This window comes from Sinocyclocheilus grahami, unplaced genomic scaffold (assembly GCF_001515645.1).
Source record: "Sinocyclocheilus grahami isolate Dianchi unplaced genomic scaffold, SAMN03320097.WGS_v1.1 scaffold15.1, whole genome shotgun sequence".
NCBI lineage: Eukaryota > Metazoa > Chordata > Actinopteri > Cypriniformes > Cyprinidae > Sinocyclocheilus > Sinocyclocheilus grahami.
In genome coordinates, this window is record NW_015505194.1 from 491376 (window position 1) to 510124 (window position 18749).

At 38.1% G+C, this 18749-nt stretch overlaps 1 protein-coding gene across 1 annotated transcript in view; it reads left to right on the forward strand.

Annotated features, from left to right (window-relative positions):
* nbas (NBAS subunit of NRZ tethering complex) overlaps window positions 1–18749 on the forward strand; it is a 164115-nt gene that overhangs the window by 39454 nt on the left and 105912 nt on the right. The window contains exons 21-24 of the mRNA XM_016295011.1: window positions 1780–2009; window positions 9536–9666; window positions 11230–11343; window positions 14915–15028. Of these exons, the coding sequence (XP_016150497.1) occupies window positions 1780–2009; window positions 9536–9666; window positions 11230–11343; window positions 14915–15028 (589 nt within the window). The remainder of the gene's footprint in view (window positions 1–1779; window positions 2010–9535; window positions 9667–11229; window positions 11344–14914; window positions 15029–18749) is intronic.

Sequence of the window (18749 nt, forward strand, 5' to 3'; positions counted from 1 at the left end):
TTACGGAAATTGGCATTCTCACCATTTTCCCTCTGCGTCTGGGTCCATTTGACAGAGTGCTGCAGAGTTGCTTTGAAATCTCTTCAATAGCTAAACAACTAATGAATTTACACAAACCTCAGCAACCAGCTCTAAACTCTGCCTCACTTCTGTGGGTGTGCATTAGGAATGGCTCATTGGCTCGTAGACCGAGCATGAGTTGATATTTCATTTGTGCGGTGTTGGGAGTTAACCATGTTATGGTTATAGGTGCAATGTGCACTGCAGATATTGGATTCTCTAATGCAGACAGATTAAAGCACTTGCAGATTATATTTCTAAAGACCATATGAAACTCCAAGGGCCACGGTTAATGACATTCAGGTTTTGCAGCACACACATGCAGTAATCACACAGTGGTGGGGGAAGAATTGTTGATTTTTGAGTTCTCTCATCAGCTGTCTTAATATCTGTCCCCAGTAATGCTACTTTGTTTAGCTGATTTGAATTTGATTGTTCCCTTAATGCTAAATGTCTCTCTTAGCCAGATACATGAACTGCAATCCTGTGAAGCATTGTGAAAGATATGAAACTATTGATTTACAGTTTATTGCTAAATTTTCATACATTTTATATTTATACACTACCATTCAAAAGTTTATGGTTGATGAGATTTTTAAATGTTTTTGAAAGAAGTCTCTTCTGCTCACCAAGGCTACATTTATTTGATCAAAAATTAGGTAAAACAGTACTATTGTGAAATATTTTTACAATTACATTTTTTAAAATATATTTTAAAATGTATTTTTTTTTCCCTGTGATTGTAATTTTCAGTAGCCTTAACTCTTGAGTGTCACATGATCCTTCAAAAATCATTCTAATACGCTGATTTGTTGCTCAAGAAACACTTTCTTCTTATTATAAAAGTTGATACTTTTTATTTTTGGATACTTTGATGAATAGAAAGCTCAAAAGAACAGCATTTATTTGAAATTGAAACATTTTGTAACATTATATACGTCTGTTTTTCACTTTTGGTCAATTCAATATGCATCCTTGCTAAATAAAAGTATTAAAAAAAATTACTTCAAACGTTTGAATGATCGTGTTAGTAGTTAGAAATTGATTTGGAGTTATATTGTTATAATCACTGTCATTGAGCTTCCTGCAGTAAAACGTCTTTTAATTTTCTCCACTGGGGATTTTGTGCTTATCAATGTAAAATCATGTAAATCATTAAAAAACAATTTACTTGTGTAGAAAAACAATGGTATTTTTACTTCAGGAACCCACCAGTTGTGCCTTATAACCGTGACAAATAACAAACATAATTTAAGTACAACATCTTAACATCACCACACAACAAATAGTGGATATTGGATTTTGTGCAGAGAACAGCAGTAATCAATAGAGAATTAGTTCGATCTATTATTTAATAATGCTTATTCTTTGGATTTTATGATGTTATAATGAGGGAACTTTGGTTCAGTTTGAAGAACACACAAATAGGTCTAACCACAGAAAATGCTGATGGCTTACTCTGCCTAAATGTAGCTGAAGGCAACATTGAAATTACCCAGAACACCACAGCTGTTGCACAGAGATGCTCATGAGATTGTGTTGTCATTGAAAGAGCAGTTTTTGATATTTCTCCTGTAGTGAATCTGTCTCGCCGGCAATTGACTAAAGACTGGTGATTAATTGCTACACCTGAACGTGTTCTTCCCATGGGTCTCCACTACACGCCACTGATCTCTTTCTCTCTCTTTTACTGTCAATCTCTGTCACTCGTCCATGCAGGTGTTTGTGGAGAGTTTGCTATGCTCGGGACGAGAGGAAAACGTCCGTCTGGCGGGTCAGCTGATGCACTGCAGCGCCGTGTCAGAGGACACTCCAGTCAGCGTTTCGTTCCGTGGTAAAGCTCACAGCCGTGTGTCATATAGCCACAGCGTGGAGCTGGTTCTGGCTGCTGCCCGTGAATACTTCAACTCTTCAGCCACGCTCAGTGACCCCTGCATGAACCTGGCACGGTATGATGTCCCATGATCTTCTGATGTGTTTAGATAGTGTGTGCCACATAAACTAGCAATAACAGCAGAAAATAACGTTCAACTTCTTAATAATTAAGATTTTAAAATGCCAGTCTGTCTCAAAATATGAGGTAATGGGAGCATGGGAGACTTCACTAGTTCTCAAACCTCAATCACTTTTTTTTTGGTGAACAAAGACTCAAATTTTGGCATAAATACAAACAGTAACTGTACCTGAACACAGACCTGTAAAGCTGTGCCTCTTTTTTTGTATATTGTAAGATGTATTTTTGTATTATTAAGAAATAATAATTAATAGTAATAATAATAATTATTATTATTTTAATGATACAAAATGTATTTTGTAATATCTCAAACTAAATGAATAAAATGTCATATTTTTGTATAACTAAAATGTTTTTTATCATTATTATTATGATAATTGCAGTTAATTTATTTTAAATATTTTTATTACAATTATTTTATTAGTAGTAATAATATTAACTCATTTTAATTATACTAAATATGTCTTGCAATATCTCGAAAATAAATTACAGTTACATTAATATTTACATTATTAGACATTATTATTTTAATACTTTATTATTCATTTTTGTGACAGAAAATACACAGAAATAGCAGAGTACAATAGGCCTAGTTACAGTAATACATTTTTAAATGTGTCAGCTAAATTAATAAATACAACTTTTTAAAAAATATTATGCAAATTTTAAACTTTTTCCAAATATTCACCAAAATATTGGCATAACCACTGGGATAATGTAAGCGGACATGTGTTCTTATGTCAAGAAATATGCGCTGACAGGGGGCTTGGGGGATCAAATCAAACTCTAGTTCAGACCAAACTATCAAACCATGAGTGAAAATAGCCTGAAACTACCTCTTCAAACTCTGCAGTTGTGTGAGGAGTTTATGAGGAAAGAGGAAGAAACCCTGCAGGAATAAAACGGTCCAATGCCATTCTGGTATCCTGCCTCTGTTATGAGTCCAGCCTTTCACAATGGCTATTATTGGTGTAATTAGCTGCCATAATGAGAGATCGACCAATAAAAACACTTGTAATTATTAGCTTACTGAGGCTAATCAGAGGCCTTCATTACAAAGACTGTTTTAGCCCCAGGAAGCAGAGGGTTGTGCAGTGGGTGTTTAGTGAGGTTGTTACATGTTGAATGGGGTTTACAGGGATTTTGAAGATAGCTGGTGCTTTCAAGTACATTTTAATAGTAACGCAGTTAGTTTTTAAAGTGTTCAGTGGAAAGGAAGTGGAGCGATGTAGTAAAAGAACATGAGCGTTTTCATCGGTCTGTACTTCAGAAATGGTGGGATTGTGATGTGGTGAATTGATGATGATGATGATGATGATGATGGTGGCTTTCCTGGTTCCTCAAGCCTTTGGTTGACTGCTGATTCTAATGATGATCAGGACCGTCCTACTATCTAATCAACCACTGACTACAGCAAACAAACACAATTGGTGGAATGTCTGCTTTAGATTCCTTTTTGTTCTTGCATACAAATCACTTGGCACATGTAACTTGCATTATAGTACTTTTTTCCTTTGCCGTATGTCTGAAGTGGCCCCAAAACCTATTTACACCATTTAAATTACACAAAAAATGTGTGAGATTGCACATTGCATTATATAACAAAGGATCAAGTCAATGGCATTTATTTAAAAAATTTTGAAAATTTGCAGCAAATTATGTCACAAATTGGAGTTTGTTAACAGGGTTCCCACACGTCCTGGAAAACCTGGGAAATTGATGACTAGTTTTCCAGTCTTGGAAAGCATGTGGGAAATGAGAGAAAATTAAAAATGTCCTGGAAAATGGCTACAGAGAGTTCAGCCTGTAATAGAGCAAAAAAACATTTTGTTTATGTACTCATATTTTCATTCTATCTTATCTCTTGCTTTAAAAAATAAAATATTAACAAATCTGAATCGGCCCATTTGCTTGTAAAAAATTGGAATTGGCCTTGAAAAATCAAGATTGGTACATCGCTACTGTGTTTCCCAACCTTCTATCCAGTGGTCAACTTTAAGAGAAGTATTTCAGTAATTCAGTAACTTGTTAACTAATAATTTTGATTATTGACAATAGTAGGCTATTAGTACTTCTTTACCAAGTCGATATTGACATTTAAAAAATGTAACAATACTGACATTTCTACAGCACTGGTTGCACCAAGTACAGACTCAATTCAGTAGTCCCTGATAGGCGGCTGCTTTCAAACACTTCAGTGCATATTTATATCGCTTTCTGTGAACAGCAAGATATACTGTACTGTAAAAATTGAGAAAGTATTTGTATACATTAGGGTTGTCAAATGTTAGTGGTTGGGCTGCACCATTTGGGAGAAAATAAATTCCAGTCTGTGCTGAAAAGCTACTGGCAATCAAACTATCGTGGGAGGGGCTCGATTCAGATCGGCTCGATTTGAGAAAGGGGAAAACATTTAACCAGATAAAAAAAAAACACTGGGTGGATTTTTATCATTATAGGCTGGTTGTGTACACACACTGCCAACACACATTTCCGTTCAAACAACTTGTAAAAGTGCATGTAGCATCCTATGACCCCTTTAATCATCATGCACTTGTCGTTTCAAACCCATAAGATGCATGTTCATCCTTGAAGCACAAACAAAGATATTTTTTTATGAAAACCTAAGAGATTTCTGTCCCTCCATTAAAAGTCCATTCCACCTCTTCCAAAAGTTCATAAAGAGATCATAAAGGAAATCCATATGAATCAAGTGGTTTAATCCACTTGATTTAATCCAGGATAGATTAAATAGATTCATGTAGATTTTAATCTAGACTTTTATTTATATACTGTACAAACACTGATCAATGCACATATAAAGAGTCAATCAAATATGGTAAACGGAAGCGCAGCCATACATGCTTGACTGGTAAGAACAAACCTCATTGGGTCTCTACGTCAAGCAAGCATGCATGAGCTTCCGTTTACCATATTTGATGTGCTGTAGTTGTATGTTATTACTTCTAAAAGTGATCATACAAAGGATTTTTGCCTTTTGGGTGAGAAAACGAGGGATTAAAAGCAGTCTAATTTAAACTATTGATCTCCATAGAAATAATAGCCTATAAGCAGAGTGCATGTTTCCTCCACAGACCACTACTGAACGTTTTTGTTGTTGGACATTGTTTTTGTTGTAGAAAGCAAAAAACGCTTATGTAGCCCAACAAGACAACCCCTTCTAACAATGCCTTAGCAACCACCCAGAGCACCAGGCAACCATGTAACAGTGCCTATTAATGATACCATTGAAGAAATTAACCAAGCTCTATCTAGAATATTATAGAGACTTATAGGACCAACTACCTAGCAACCACCCATTACACCTTGTAGTCACCTTGCAATGTCCTATCACCCACTTTAGCACAACGGTGTTGATTTTTGCACAGCACTTTCTTAAAATGTTTTATTGTGATGTATTGACTGTGTTAAGTTAGACCATGAACTTTTAAATACATCCAACTTTGTAAAGAGGTTAAGAACAGAAACATCTGTTGTGGATTTTCAAACTAGGTTAAAATGCAAAGTAAATTCCGAAAAAAAACGACAGAATGTTAAAGATGCCCTAGAACTCTCTTCTGTTCCTGTCTAACTGTCCCTTTCTCCCTCTTCTTTCGAACACTGAAATAAATCATACATGTGTGAGTGTAAATGAGATGTGGGGTTTTAACTAGAAGATTTTATTTGAAAATACAATTTTCAAATTTTCTGCGTTTGCCACAAATACTACTTTCAAACTAGGTGGCCTTGAAAACAGACATCCCGTGTGTAATCCTGAGAGAGCGACTGCTTAAGTCGTCACTAACATACGGACACTTCCTGCTAAACAAAACCAATAAAAACACTTGTAATTATTAGCTTACTGAGGCTAATCAGAGGCCTTCATTATAAAGACTGTTTTAGCCCCAGGAAGCAGAGGGTTGTGCAGTGGGTGTTTAGTGAGGTTGTTTCATGTTGAATGGGGTTTACAGGGATTTTGAAGATAGCTGGTGCTTTCACGTACATTTTAATAGTAACGCAGTTAGTTTTTAAAGTGTTCAGTGGAAAGGAAGTGGAGCGATGTAGTAAAAGAACATGAGCGTTTTCATCGGTCTGTACTTCAGAAATGGTGGGATTGTGATGTGGTGAATTGATGATGACTGTTTGATTAATAAGTATGCATTCATTTAGCAGGCACTTTCAAATCTTTCTATGTTACACTTATTACATGCACAGTACACGTTTAGGTGCCTTACTCAAGGTCACTGGTGATAGTTTTAAACTTCAACCTTGTGGTTGCTCCCCCCAGATCACTAAGCCACACTACTGTGATTAATATGTTGTGTACTGTATTCGTAGAAAACAGCTGTGTAAGTGCCTTAAACTGTTTGAAGGGTAGAATAATTGTTTTTTTATATTGGCCTGTAGTTGTATGAACCGCAGTAAATCTTATGCAAAGCAGAGCTGGAAACAGTCTTCTAGGTATTCTGGATTGCGGTGTCACTGAAAATAACTACCATGTAAAACTCACAAATTGTAGAGGAAACTACTCGAAAAATGCTGCTGCATTTTGGTGTCGTTGTTGTTTTTTCTTCAAGCTCTTAAATTGAATTATTATTTCTGTTCTGCTTTCTCTGTTGCTACTGGCTTGGCTCAAAAGTGCACCGCTAGCTTCCCTAGGTCCAGCTGTCTCAGCCAAACTATATTGGAAAGTGACAGCAGAGCTGGCCCGGGATCTGTGCTTTTATTTGTTCTTTGGTCTGTCCCCGTTGTCCTATGAAGCACATTTATAGCAGCACAGATGTGGAGCAGACGCAGGCCTCTGCAAGGCTCTGATAACGGTATGAAAGTGACGTGATGTCAGAGTCTCAGTCTGTAATTAAGAAATAAGGAGAATCAAAACTCATTTGAAGGAATGGCTTCTCATTAAAAAATCTTAAATATCCCCAACTAATTTAGTTTTTGTGGATTTCCTCTGAAATGGCTCAAAATAGTCACTTTCCCCATCATTTGACCACACAAACATTGTTGTTGCAATTAGTAACATACAGTAAAAAAAAAAAAAAAATGCACATCTATTAAATGCAAATTTTTCCCACAGTTTTTATTTGGGTGAACATTAGGGAGAATGATATTTAATAATTTTTTTATGCTCCAATACAGCAGTAAAAAGCATTTAACAGAAATATGCATGTATTTTTTTTTATTAATTGTTTTTACAAAAACAGCCTTATGTGTGAATGCCACTTGGGTCAACCTTTTTGAGCATTATCACATACAGATTTTGAAAAAGTGACCTCACCTTTTTTTTTTTCCCTTCCACGGCAAGAGGAAGTGAAGTGATTCTCCCTGGTTCATGCTGTGAAAATTGAAGAGTGTTTTAATGATTTGTTACAGTAATAAGGGGCTTTACACATCACAACTTTTTGTAGTACATTGTTGGTCTATATACACATAAGATGAACATATCTAGCCGTTGTACCATGACTTGCAGTTTTCCCCCTCAGAGTCATACATTTCAAGTTAAAAGCAGTTCTGTTGTGCTCAGCCTAGCTGTTTTAACACAAGAACGTGTCCTGTGTGGATGCCCCTCAATTAAGACTTGCATTTTTATGGTATTACTGACACACTCATTTGTCCTCAATAGCTTTTCTCACTCTATTTCCATTTTCAGATTTCTGCTAGATACTCTATTGAGGTTACAAAAGAGATATCCGGAAAAAACTATGTTGATGTTCAATCTGGAGATTTAAAGCAGCTAGTCATCTATTGTTAATCTGTTGTTGTCAGTGAAGCATATTTGTGAGGAGACAAAATCAAGATATCATTGATAATACAACACAAGTGAAAAGTGAAGTAAAAGTACACATTTCTAAAAAAAAAAGTGGAAGGCCTCGTTAGCCCCATGTGTGTTTCTCCCAGTGTCCTTTTGAAGAAGTGAAGAAACTGTTTTATGTAGTCAAGGCAAGACCAGGAGCAACTCAACTCTCCTTCCTGAACTTAAGAAGGAAGTCTGAATACATCAAGTGGAAACTCTCCTTGAGCTCATTTGCCCCTCATGACCCGAGTGATCCCTCAGCTGTCCGTGCGCTCTGGTCTTTTTCCTAGCAGGCAAAGTTATACACTCAACTGTCAGCCAACGAGGAGCTGTAGCCTGCCTCAAAGCTCGACTTACTTCTTAATTTATCTGCTTATTTTGCAGATTTGCTTATTTAAATCTGCACTTTTCAACTTTACAAGTAAAAGTGTGAGCGATAAAGAAGCAAAAGCTAAACTGTAATCAACGAGGCTCACATTCAAGTAAACACAAACCTCTTAATGCCGCACACACAGATGCGCGGCTGTTTTTGGAAGCAGGTTAATGACTTTGGCAGGTGCTGCTGATGGCTGGTCTGTGTGCGGTTCAGGTGCTGCCCCCACGGTGTCTCCTCAGAAGATGGAGCTGTCTGCCCCCCCGCAGGCCTGTAACTCGCTTCAGACCAGCGTGACCTCCAGCACAGACCACTTCCAGCTCAATATTTTAAACTGTGCTCAGTCAGACAGCTGAGACATGCTTTGTGTCCATCCAATTACCACACATCACAAGTACTTGCCTGTTATGACAGGAAGTGAGGAGAATGCATGCAGTGAATTTGGCGTTTTTCATAAATTTTCTTTAGTTTAGATCTTTGCTGTGTTTTAAAGGGATTACTAGCTAATGCATACTGCACAGTATGGACTGTATACAGCATGCTATTTTATAAAGTAGTATGTTGCATTTTTATGGTATTACTGACACACTCATTTGTCCTCAATAGCTTTTCTCACTCTATTTCCATTTTCAGATTTCTGCTAGATACTCTATTGAGGTTACAAAAGAGATATCCGGAAAAAACTATGTTGATGTTCAATCTGGAGATTTAAAGCAGCTAGTCATCTATTGTTAATCTGTTGTTGTCAGTGAAGCATATTTGTGAGGAGACAAAATCAAGATATCATTGATCATACAACACAAGTGAAAAGTGAAGTAAAAGTACACATTTCTAAAAAAAAAGTGGAAGGCCTCGTTAGCCCCATGTGTGTTTCTCCCAGTGTCCTTTTGAAGAAGTGAAGAAACTGTTTTATGTAGTCAAGGCAAGACCAGGAGCAACTCAACTCTCCTTCCTGAACTTAAGAAGGAAGTCTGAATACATCAAGTGGAAACTCTCCTTGAGCTCATTTGCCCCTCATGACCCGAGTGATCCCTCAGCTGTCCGTGCGCTCTGGTCTTTTTCCTAGCAGGCAAAGTTATACACTCAACTGTCAGCCAACGAGGAGCTGTAGCCTGCCTCAAAGCTCGACTTACTTCTTAATTTATCTGCTTATTTTGCAGATTTGCTTATTTAAATCTGCACTTTTCAACTTTACAAGTAAAAGTGTGAGCGATAAAGAAGCAAAAGCTAAACTGTAATCAACGAGGCTCACATTCAAGTAAACACAAACCTCTTAATGCCGCACACACAGATGCGCGGCTGTTTTTGGAAGCAGGTTAATGACTTTGGCAGGTGCTGCTGATGGCTGGTCTGTGTGCGGTTCAGGTGCTGCCCCCACGGTGTCTCCTCAGAAGATGGAGCTGTCTGCCCCCCCGCAGGCCTGTAACTCGCTTCAGACCAGCGTGACCTCCAGCACAGACCACTTCCAGCTCAATATTTTAAACTGTGCTCAGTCAGACAGCTGAGACATGCTTTGTGTCCATCCAATTACCACACATCACAAGTACTTGCCTGTTATGACAGGAAGTGAGGAGAATGCATGCAGTGAATTTGGCGTTTTTCATAAATTTTCTTTAGTTTAGATCTTTGCTGTGTTTTAAAGGGATTACTAGCTAATGCATACTGCACAGTATGGACTGTATACAGCATGCTATTTTATAAAGTAGTATGTAAGGCATTGTGTAGTATGGAGCAATAAATGAAAGAAAGAAAGAGAGAGAATAAAAAGAAAAATCTGGATCTTTCGGCATATTGGAAATGGAAGATCAAGTCAAAGAGGGGTATTGTGGTATGGGGAGAGTGCAGTGAGCTGTGCCACTTTTAACTATGATGTGTGCTATCAACTAAAAATTAAACAAAAGCATCTATAACATGAATTCTCAAGAAAAAAAAAAAAAAAGGTCCAGCAACAGAACTTGCCCCACATTAAGGATTAATTTCAAATAAAACTATGAAGAAAAATGAGAGAAAAAAAGAAAACTGATGTATTATAGCCATTCCCAAGATTTTTATTTGCTGCATGTTATCCACATTTTCATAAATCTTTTAGGAAAAATATTTGATTTAATATTTAAAAGAATATTTGAATATATTAAATAGAATATTTTAATTATAATTATATTTTAATATGCATTGTAATATTTTAATTACTTTTTAATTTTGCAATCAGTTTTTTAACATTTTGTGATTATAATATTGTTTGTAATAATATTCCCTACATTTGTAGGCAGAGTTTAGGATCAGTATTATTTCAGCCATGGCCAACCCACAACTTACACCAAAGTGTTTAATGCACTTTCCCCCAAAAATATCATTTTGTGGAAAAAAAGTGTCATTCAATAATTCATGGCTGATCTTTAAAAAAATGTATGTGCTTTACATTGACATGAAAAAAATATATAAAACGAAAACCGTACATAATTCTGTCATGGGTGTCTGTCACATATTATACAGTTTGTACTGGATTTTCAAACTGACCGCAGACTTTTGAATGGTAGTGTACTGTATGTATATATCTCAATATTTATGTACTTAAAAAATAACTTTTTTTATGGATATCGGTCACATGCAGTTATATATGTGTATGTCTGTCTAAATATATTGCAATGTGGGGAAAAAAAGTTGTTTGCCAGATATTCTATAGAGGTTACAAAAGACATTAGCTCAATGGAGAGACATCTAGTAAAATCAAAAAAATCTTAATGGTAAATCTTATGATCTAAAGCAAAGAATCTTCAAGTGTCAATGTGGTTTTGTGTAAATAAATGGTCATGTGACAAATTCTGCACAAATTTCCAAATTAGCGGGAAGCACAGCTTGTATGAAACGGTGATTGTATGCTTCAGATTTTGGTTATTCTAGACTGTACATACTGCATTTCTGCTAGGTCTTAACTTTTGCTCTTTGTTTTGTTCTTTTCTCTCATTTCCTCTTTTCTCTCTGCAGTGCGTCTGCGGACGGATCGTCTATCATTGATAAAGCAGTGCATCTCTCAGTGCCCTACTGCGTACAGACAGTCCACTCTCCTCCTCAGCCTGGCCAGACTGCTGCGCGTTGCAGGTAAAACCGAATGAAAACCTCCCTCAGCATCAGGCTAACGGTCCTTTTATGTATGTCCGTTGCAGAAAAAACGCTTAAACTGACGTATTTCCAGCTACGAAGATTCATCAACACTGTCACAGACAGCCTGCCACAGAAGTTACAATAAAAAATACCCACATCAGTTCTTGGCATCGCTTCAGCCAAGGGCATTGTTTTAGTCGTTAGTCAAGTTATAACCTCGAAAGTTATAAATATTTTCATGCCATTCCAAAATGACAAGACAGTCGTAGCTGAAAGCAGCACAGTACAGCACCTATTTCTTGTAGATTAAACAGTGCTAATTTGTAAGCTTTCCAGTGTGCGTTTAATCTGTATCTGCCGAGTCAGGAGTGTCGTGTCTACTGGTGAATAAATAGATGAATGCGCATGAGTGAGCAATTGAATGAATAAGTAGACATTTCATTGAAGTATGCTTTGCTCAGGGGTTACAGATTAATATTGCATTGGACAGCCCAAAAAGATGTGCATCAGAGATGTGACCTCATGAATCGACAATCAGTTAGTTCCATGAATCTGCATGATGTCAGTAAAGTGAAGGGATTGTATAACGATTGGTCTTTAGCTTTCTCTCTCTCTTTCTTTCTTTCTGAAGTAAATCCATTGTGCATTTTTGTAAGGGTGCATGTGTGGATCGAAAATATCCAATTTATATTTATACATAGCCTCATGACAACACATGCGGTGTTGTCGGCTGCAGATAATTGGTCTGCACTGTTTGGTCCCACATTTGGAATGTTTGGATTTCTGTGTTTCTCAAATGCAGGAAATGGCAGTGTGTAATCAAAGACAGTGGGGTAATTTTGTGGTCGTACCAATATGATCTCTAAAAAAATTGAGTCACACTGAGAAAATAAATGGGCACAAAATGCAACCCTGGTGTAAATTAGGCACTTTTCACGAATAGGGTACAAAATAGGTCCTGGAGATTTGCAATCTATTTTATTTAATTTTTTACTTTTTACTTTACTTTTACATTTTTTTTTTAAACAAAATGGTAATTGAAAGGATGTGGTTAACCTTCAAAAATATTGATCGTCAATCTTAGTTCATATAATATTTAGTTAGATGTTTTTGTTCTATTTATTTTAAATGAGGTATGCAATTTTTCCAACCTTGTTTACACAATTTGGGATATTTTGTTTCCCTAGCAGTAAACATATTGGGTAGACAGAATAAGTAACACATTTGAAAATTTTAAAGTGCATTCATATTTCACATTATTTAATATATACACCCTAATACAATTTAACACACACACATACATTTTTTTGATGTTAACACTAACAGAATATAGTATGTATATGTTTCAAAAGTTTCAGTAAGCCTTTTTTTTATTCTTTTATTTAGCAGGGACATTTAATGACAATATTACTGTGTTTTTAGTCAAATGAATGCAGCCTGGGTAAGCATAAGAAACTTCTTTCAAAAACATTAAAGCAATCTTGTCAACTCTAGATTGACAAGACTATCAAATCACCAAATCACAACATTGTTGTACAGTTCAATTGTTGAATATCTCAGAAGTGATATACAGACCAAAATTTGCATTTTAATGGGCGATACATATATTTGATATGATTAATTCTAACTTTTTTCATGATAGCTTTTTTATGTTATTATAGCTTTTTATGTAGAATTATCTAACATATCTAGTTAATTCTCACATCAAAAAACATGGAGTTGGTGCCTCTGAAAAAGTCAAGGGACACCAGAGTGCTCCCCATTTGTGGAAGTATAATTTAACGTTCTTTCAAATCTCTTTTGGCCACTTATTTTGTGAGCCAGCATGGATGTCAGTCGTCTTCTCATAAGTGAAGCGATCGGTTCTTGTGTTGGTTGCAGGGGTAATTGAGGTGATTCCAGAGCTCTGACTCTCTTCTCTTCTGTGGATGTCAGGCAGATCAGTATGCAGGACATCAGAAGCTGTTCTTGTCGTATATAGTGGAATTGATTAGCTCTCTATGAAGTGACTGGGTGTTTGTCGTGTTTGTGTTTGATGTATTCACCTTGGCTTACCCTCGACTAATGGCCGTAGGGCTGTTTTGTTTGTGCGTGTGTGTCAGTGCACCTGTGCCTGTATCTGCACTGGCATAAGTTAAAGGTGAAATGAGGAGAAACGGAAAGCTATGAATACTCCTGATATATCAAGACTCCCATGTCACACATAAATCAGTTTGGAATAAGGCCACTTCCCATAGTATCGACCCTTTTGATTTTACTGGCGAATAATCATATCCATGGGATCGCAGGCATGCGCGCACATGTGCACGCTCACTCTCCTGCCTCCTCTCGTATTACTGCCTGTCTGGCCTTTGATGCTCGACACACACTTTAATGAAAAAGTATCACTGTTTTCATCAGGTTTCGTGGTCTTTTTTTATTTTCTTATTTTGGACTGAGATCAGAGCTGTGTAAGAGAGCATTCTCTGAGATGTGATTGTGATATTTGTACATCGAAGCAGCCATCCAGGAATTTATCAGAAAAACATCTAAAAGGAAATTAATTTACTTTTGAGTAGTAAAGCGATGTTTTATGGCATATTTGTTCATATATGATAGTGATCAGATCCTGACAGAACGTTGAGGAGTTTAAGAGTGAACTTTGAAATGAGTGACAATTTCTTTAAATTCATCTGAACTGAAATGTAATGTGCTGCTGATGGTAATTATAGATGGGTTTAAAGGAATAGTTTGTCCCTCAATTGAAAATTTGCTGAAAATCTGCTCGCCCTCTGTCCATCCAAGATGTTGAGGAGTTAGTTTGTTCATCAGAACAGATTTGGAGAAATTGAGCATTACATCACTTGCTCACCAATGGATCCACTGCAGTGAATGGGTGCCGTCAGAAAGAGAGTCCAAACAGCCGATTAAAACATCCACTCCAGTGCATCAGTTAATGTCTTGTGAAGTGAAAAGCTGTGTGTTTGTAATGAACAAATTAAATCAAGACGTTTAGCATCAAACTGTTGTATACGAGTCCATATAATATCCAAAATATTGCTTTCTCGAGTGAAAAAGTTGTCTTGTCTGAATCAGGAAGGAAATATTTAAAGTTTAGAGTTAAAATGCCTTAATGGCTTGCTTAGTTGGGGACACTTCATTTCCAGCGTTATCGTTGACATGATTGCAAAGATATTATTTAAACTGAGCTGGATGTTGACATCACTGAATTCAATGATGAACTGTCTTTAACTGAAAAATTAGTGTTTACTATTGTCATTTTGCATTATTGACACTATTTTCCTAATTAATGCTGTTCAGTTGCTTTGTCACAATCTGTATTGTTAAAAGCGCTATATAAATAAAGGTGACTTGACTTGACTTGACTTAATGATGGATATGTTTCTCAGCAAGTGATGTAATGCTGAATTTCTCCAAATCTGTACCAATGAAGAAGCAAAGTCATTTACATCTTGAATGAGAGTGAGTCAGTTTTCAGCAAAGTTTCATTTTTGGGTGAACTATTCCTTTAAATGTTCCAGAAGTTGTCATGTCTCATAGTTGTGTGATTGTTTTGGTGTTGGTTTAGGTGATGATGAGGCCAAGAGGAAGGGTCAGGTGCTCACGCTGCTTGCAGAACAGGCTCTCCGCTGTCAGGACTTTAAGGCCTCCTACATCCACTGCCAGGATCTGATGGCTGCAGGTAAGCTGGAACAGCTTGACTCTAAATCTCACTTCGCTTTCTACTTTGTTTTAATCCAAATCAGAAACACACTGCAGATTTTCAGGGATCAGACTTTTGTATTCTTGAACATCTTGAATCTTAACTGTTTTAAGAGAAAGATCCCCTGATTACAGTAATTTTATTTATTTATTTTCATTTCATATAATTTTTTTTTAAAAACCTATTCAACCTACCTCACCTCCTCTTTGCCATAGTTCTTGCATAGTAACAGACAGTAATATATTTCTGGCCTTGTTGCATTTATTATTGATAGGACATTTGAAGCAATGACAGGAAGTGATTGGAGAGGAGAGAGAGCAGTAAGATCAGGAAAGGACCACAAATAATCACACACAAAACCATTCATGATCAGTATAATTCTTCTATTATTTATTATTCTAGAATTTACACAGAAATGTAATATACGTTTCTGCGTAAATTATGATATTTGCTTTAAAAAATGTAGCATAAACACATTTAGAAACTACAACATTTGTAATTTTAAAATGTAATAATTAAATATACACCACTAGGGCTGCACGATAAATCGCATGCGATATTTAATGCGCATCTTATCAGTAAAGCCGGTTCTGTAATCAGCGGTGTAGCGAATCAGCTCATGGGGAAATATGAATAATTAACCATAACTAGTTATAATTAACTATTCATATTTTAGATCCACTGTAGATATTTAGCTGACCACTCAGGGTCAACCGTCTTGTCAATTCTAAGAACGTTAATTTCCTGGTTAAAGGAAATAACTTTCTTACTGTACAATTCTATAAGTTTGTAACGTAAATCTGCATGATTATTGACTCCGGTTATGAGTAAACAATGAACACGTCAAGTGTGATACAAGTAAGGTTTTATTAACTACATAAACACTTAAACTAGTCTAACATACTACATAAACACATTAAGCCGGTCTAACATACACATACACACACACACACATACAGTTGGTATAGGAAAGGGTTAAAGTTTAGCACTAAAGAAAGAAACATAAGGAATGACATTTATGGAACCATTTTGCATATTCAGCAGATCTAAAACCTGAGGGAAAACGTCAGATTCTTAGTTCAAACAAACCTTGTAAAAAGGTGTAACTGATACTTAATGCATCAATTAAATCGACTAAGTTTGATACTTGCGTATGTCTGAAAAAGATTCCTGATGCAATCTTAAGGCCCCAAGATCTTGCTGAAGTTGGTTGATGAAAAAGAGCTAGTTTGAGTCAGAATCACTTGATGAATGAAAAGGACTAGGCCCGAGCCTGGCACGAGCTTTGGTATCCTGGAGCGTTTCTCACATCTTCATCTTAGCATCTCACTGAACCACCGAACAGGGCGGGTCACATGGAGTGTGGCCTTTAAAGCCTGCAGAGATTCAAGCCTCTCAAGATGGGCTTGCCCAATGGGGAAGTCCGGAATCTCAAGCGGGAGTTCTGCGTTTTTATGGCCCTTTGTCTCTAAGCATGGTATTTTGCATATGTAATTCACTTGAGTGTTGATGCAGAAATTAGTAATGATTCTTAGAACATCCATATGTTGCAGAGGTATCAGCATGTAATATGCACTCTCAGTTAGATCATCCGAAGACGAATTCATAGATACTAGACATGGTAGAGTTACTTATATGAATGAGTGGTTTATCGTAAGCATGAATAAAAATAGTCTATAATACAACAGATTAAATACAACACAGCAATAATATACACAATGGCCTGAAGAAAATGGGTGTTCATTCAAAGAAGGTTTTCCTATGAATTAATTAGTAGAAAAGTCAGTTTCTCCTGTGCATTTGTGCCTTTCTTATGAGGAAAATGAGGGAGTTTATCCCCTGCATTCCTTTTAGGCCATAAAACCAGTGATATCAGCATTGGTTACCATGGAACCAGAGGCCTGTTCTGCCTTTCTGAGGTGTTAGGTGCATTTCGGGGGAAGGGTCCATAGACCCTCGTAATTGGCCATTTGGTTAGGTGATGGGGAGTTCGATATTATTTGTTAAATATAACAAAAAGTTGTGTGTCTGATTGGTCCAAATGCTACATAATTCCCCCCTTTCGAACGTTGTTGTCCATCCAATAGACAACAGCGAGCGACGTCAAAGGTGCAAAACAACCCAGACACGCCCCTGCCACTCACGGCTGGGAGACAGTGGTGGCTTCTCTGGCTATTGTTGCCTCCAGGAGTGGTTGTGGTGCCATGGTGGATGCTGTTAGGTGGTGTGCTGTGGTGATGTAGGCTGTAGCAAGGTGAGGGTCCTCGAGCTTGTGCAGCAGGTGTCGAGGCTGTGTCACCTGTTGAGTTAGTCTGGGTAAGATGGTTGTTTGTCGATGTTGTTAGCCAGTAGGCTATCCGTGGTACCCACGATGTGGAACAGCCGGGTTAGACTCTCACTGGTGAGAGTGCAGGTGGTTCCAGGGATTGCAGGTAATTGTTATGGAGATTTTGTAGTGTGCAGAGAGTTTCAGACTGACCTAGTGATGATGGCAGGAGAGCAGCAGGTGGTTGTTAGCTCTCTGTTCTGCCCGAACGTCACTAGAAATCCGATGTTTGCGGTGTCGCTTGGCTCTTGTGGCGGCACCGACTTGAGCTTGCCTGAGTTGTGTTGGTAGAGCTTTCGCTGTTGGGCAGGTGGGCCCGCTGCTCAATCCAACGTTGTCTGGCTGCTTCTAGGGGTGTCGACCGGTTTCAAGGGATGCTCCTCCCTTGGAGGGGCCTGATGCTGTGATGCAGCAGTTAAGGAGTCAGAGGTTTGTCCTTCTCAATACTCCTTAGTTGAGTTTTGTTCAAGGAGCTCTTTTGCGAGTGTCAGCAGCTCCTGTAACCCAGAGGTAGGCGTGTCCAGCTGTCCTTGTGTAGCCTCCGTTCAGCACCCGTGTGGAGGAGGATGTTGTGGTGGACTGCTGTTGGACATACCGTGGTGTTTGCAGGATGAGGACGCCTTTTCCCAGTGGTTGGTCTGGAACCTGGGTCTGTTGCCATGGTGATGGCTCTGTCCTCTTCTGGCTAGGGGCTTTCTGTAGAAGGGTTTTGCATTGTGGCAATGCTGGGTGCCTTCTGGTGCCCGCTTTGGATTCTGAGTTGTGAAGTTCAGAATCAGTGGGGTTTGACAAACACCTTTAGTGGAGGCCTTGCTGCTTGTTAAAGGCCTTCTGTGTCAGGTTACACAGCTGTTGATTAGGCATTGTGCGGCAGGCCCTAATGCCTAGATGACTTCTTGCAGCTGGTGTCCTCCGCCATCCCAGGGTAATCGTGAGCTTGGAGTAAGTTTGTCAAAGTCTGTGGTAGTAAGCATGGGGAGTTGCACGCCGGCCCTGCTTGGTGTCTGGGGCAGCGATCAGTCCATGTTCAGACTCTGGGTCTGAGAGTATTTAGGTTGCCAGATGTGTTGTCTCTGGCCAGCTCGTTGGGGTCACACGGTGTGTGTGTCTGCAGTGATCCTCTGGAAAAGTCCCTGCCCCACCCCCTTGTGGCTGCTGGTTGGTGACGTGTGAACAGTGGCTCTCGCCCCCCCCTCGCAGGTTCAAACTCTTGGCTGAGGGGGTGGGCCTGCTGGCCAGGGGAAGTTCTGTTTCGTGTTTCCCTGTCTGTTCACCTTGTGGTCTGCAAGCATATTTCAGTTCATTTGTGACACTGAATTCACCTCGTTGCGTTGCTTCGGTTCGCCTGAAAATTATTATTATTATTTTTTTTTT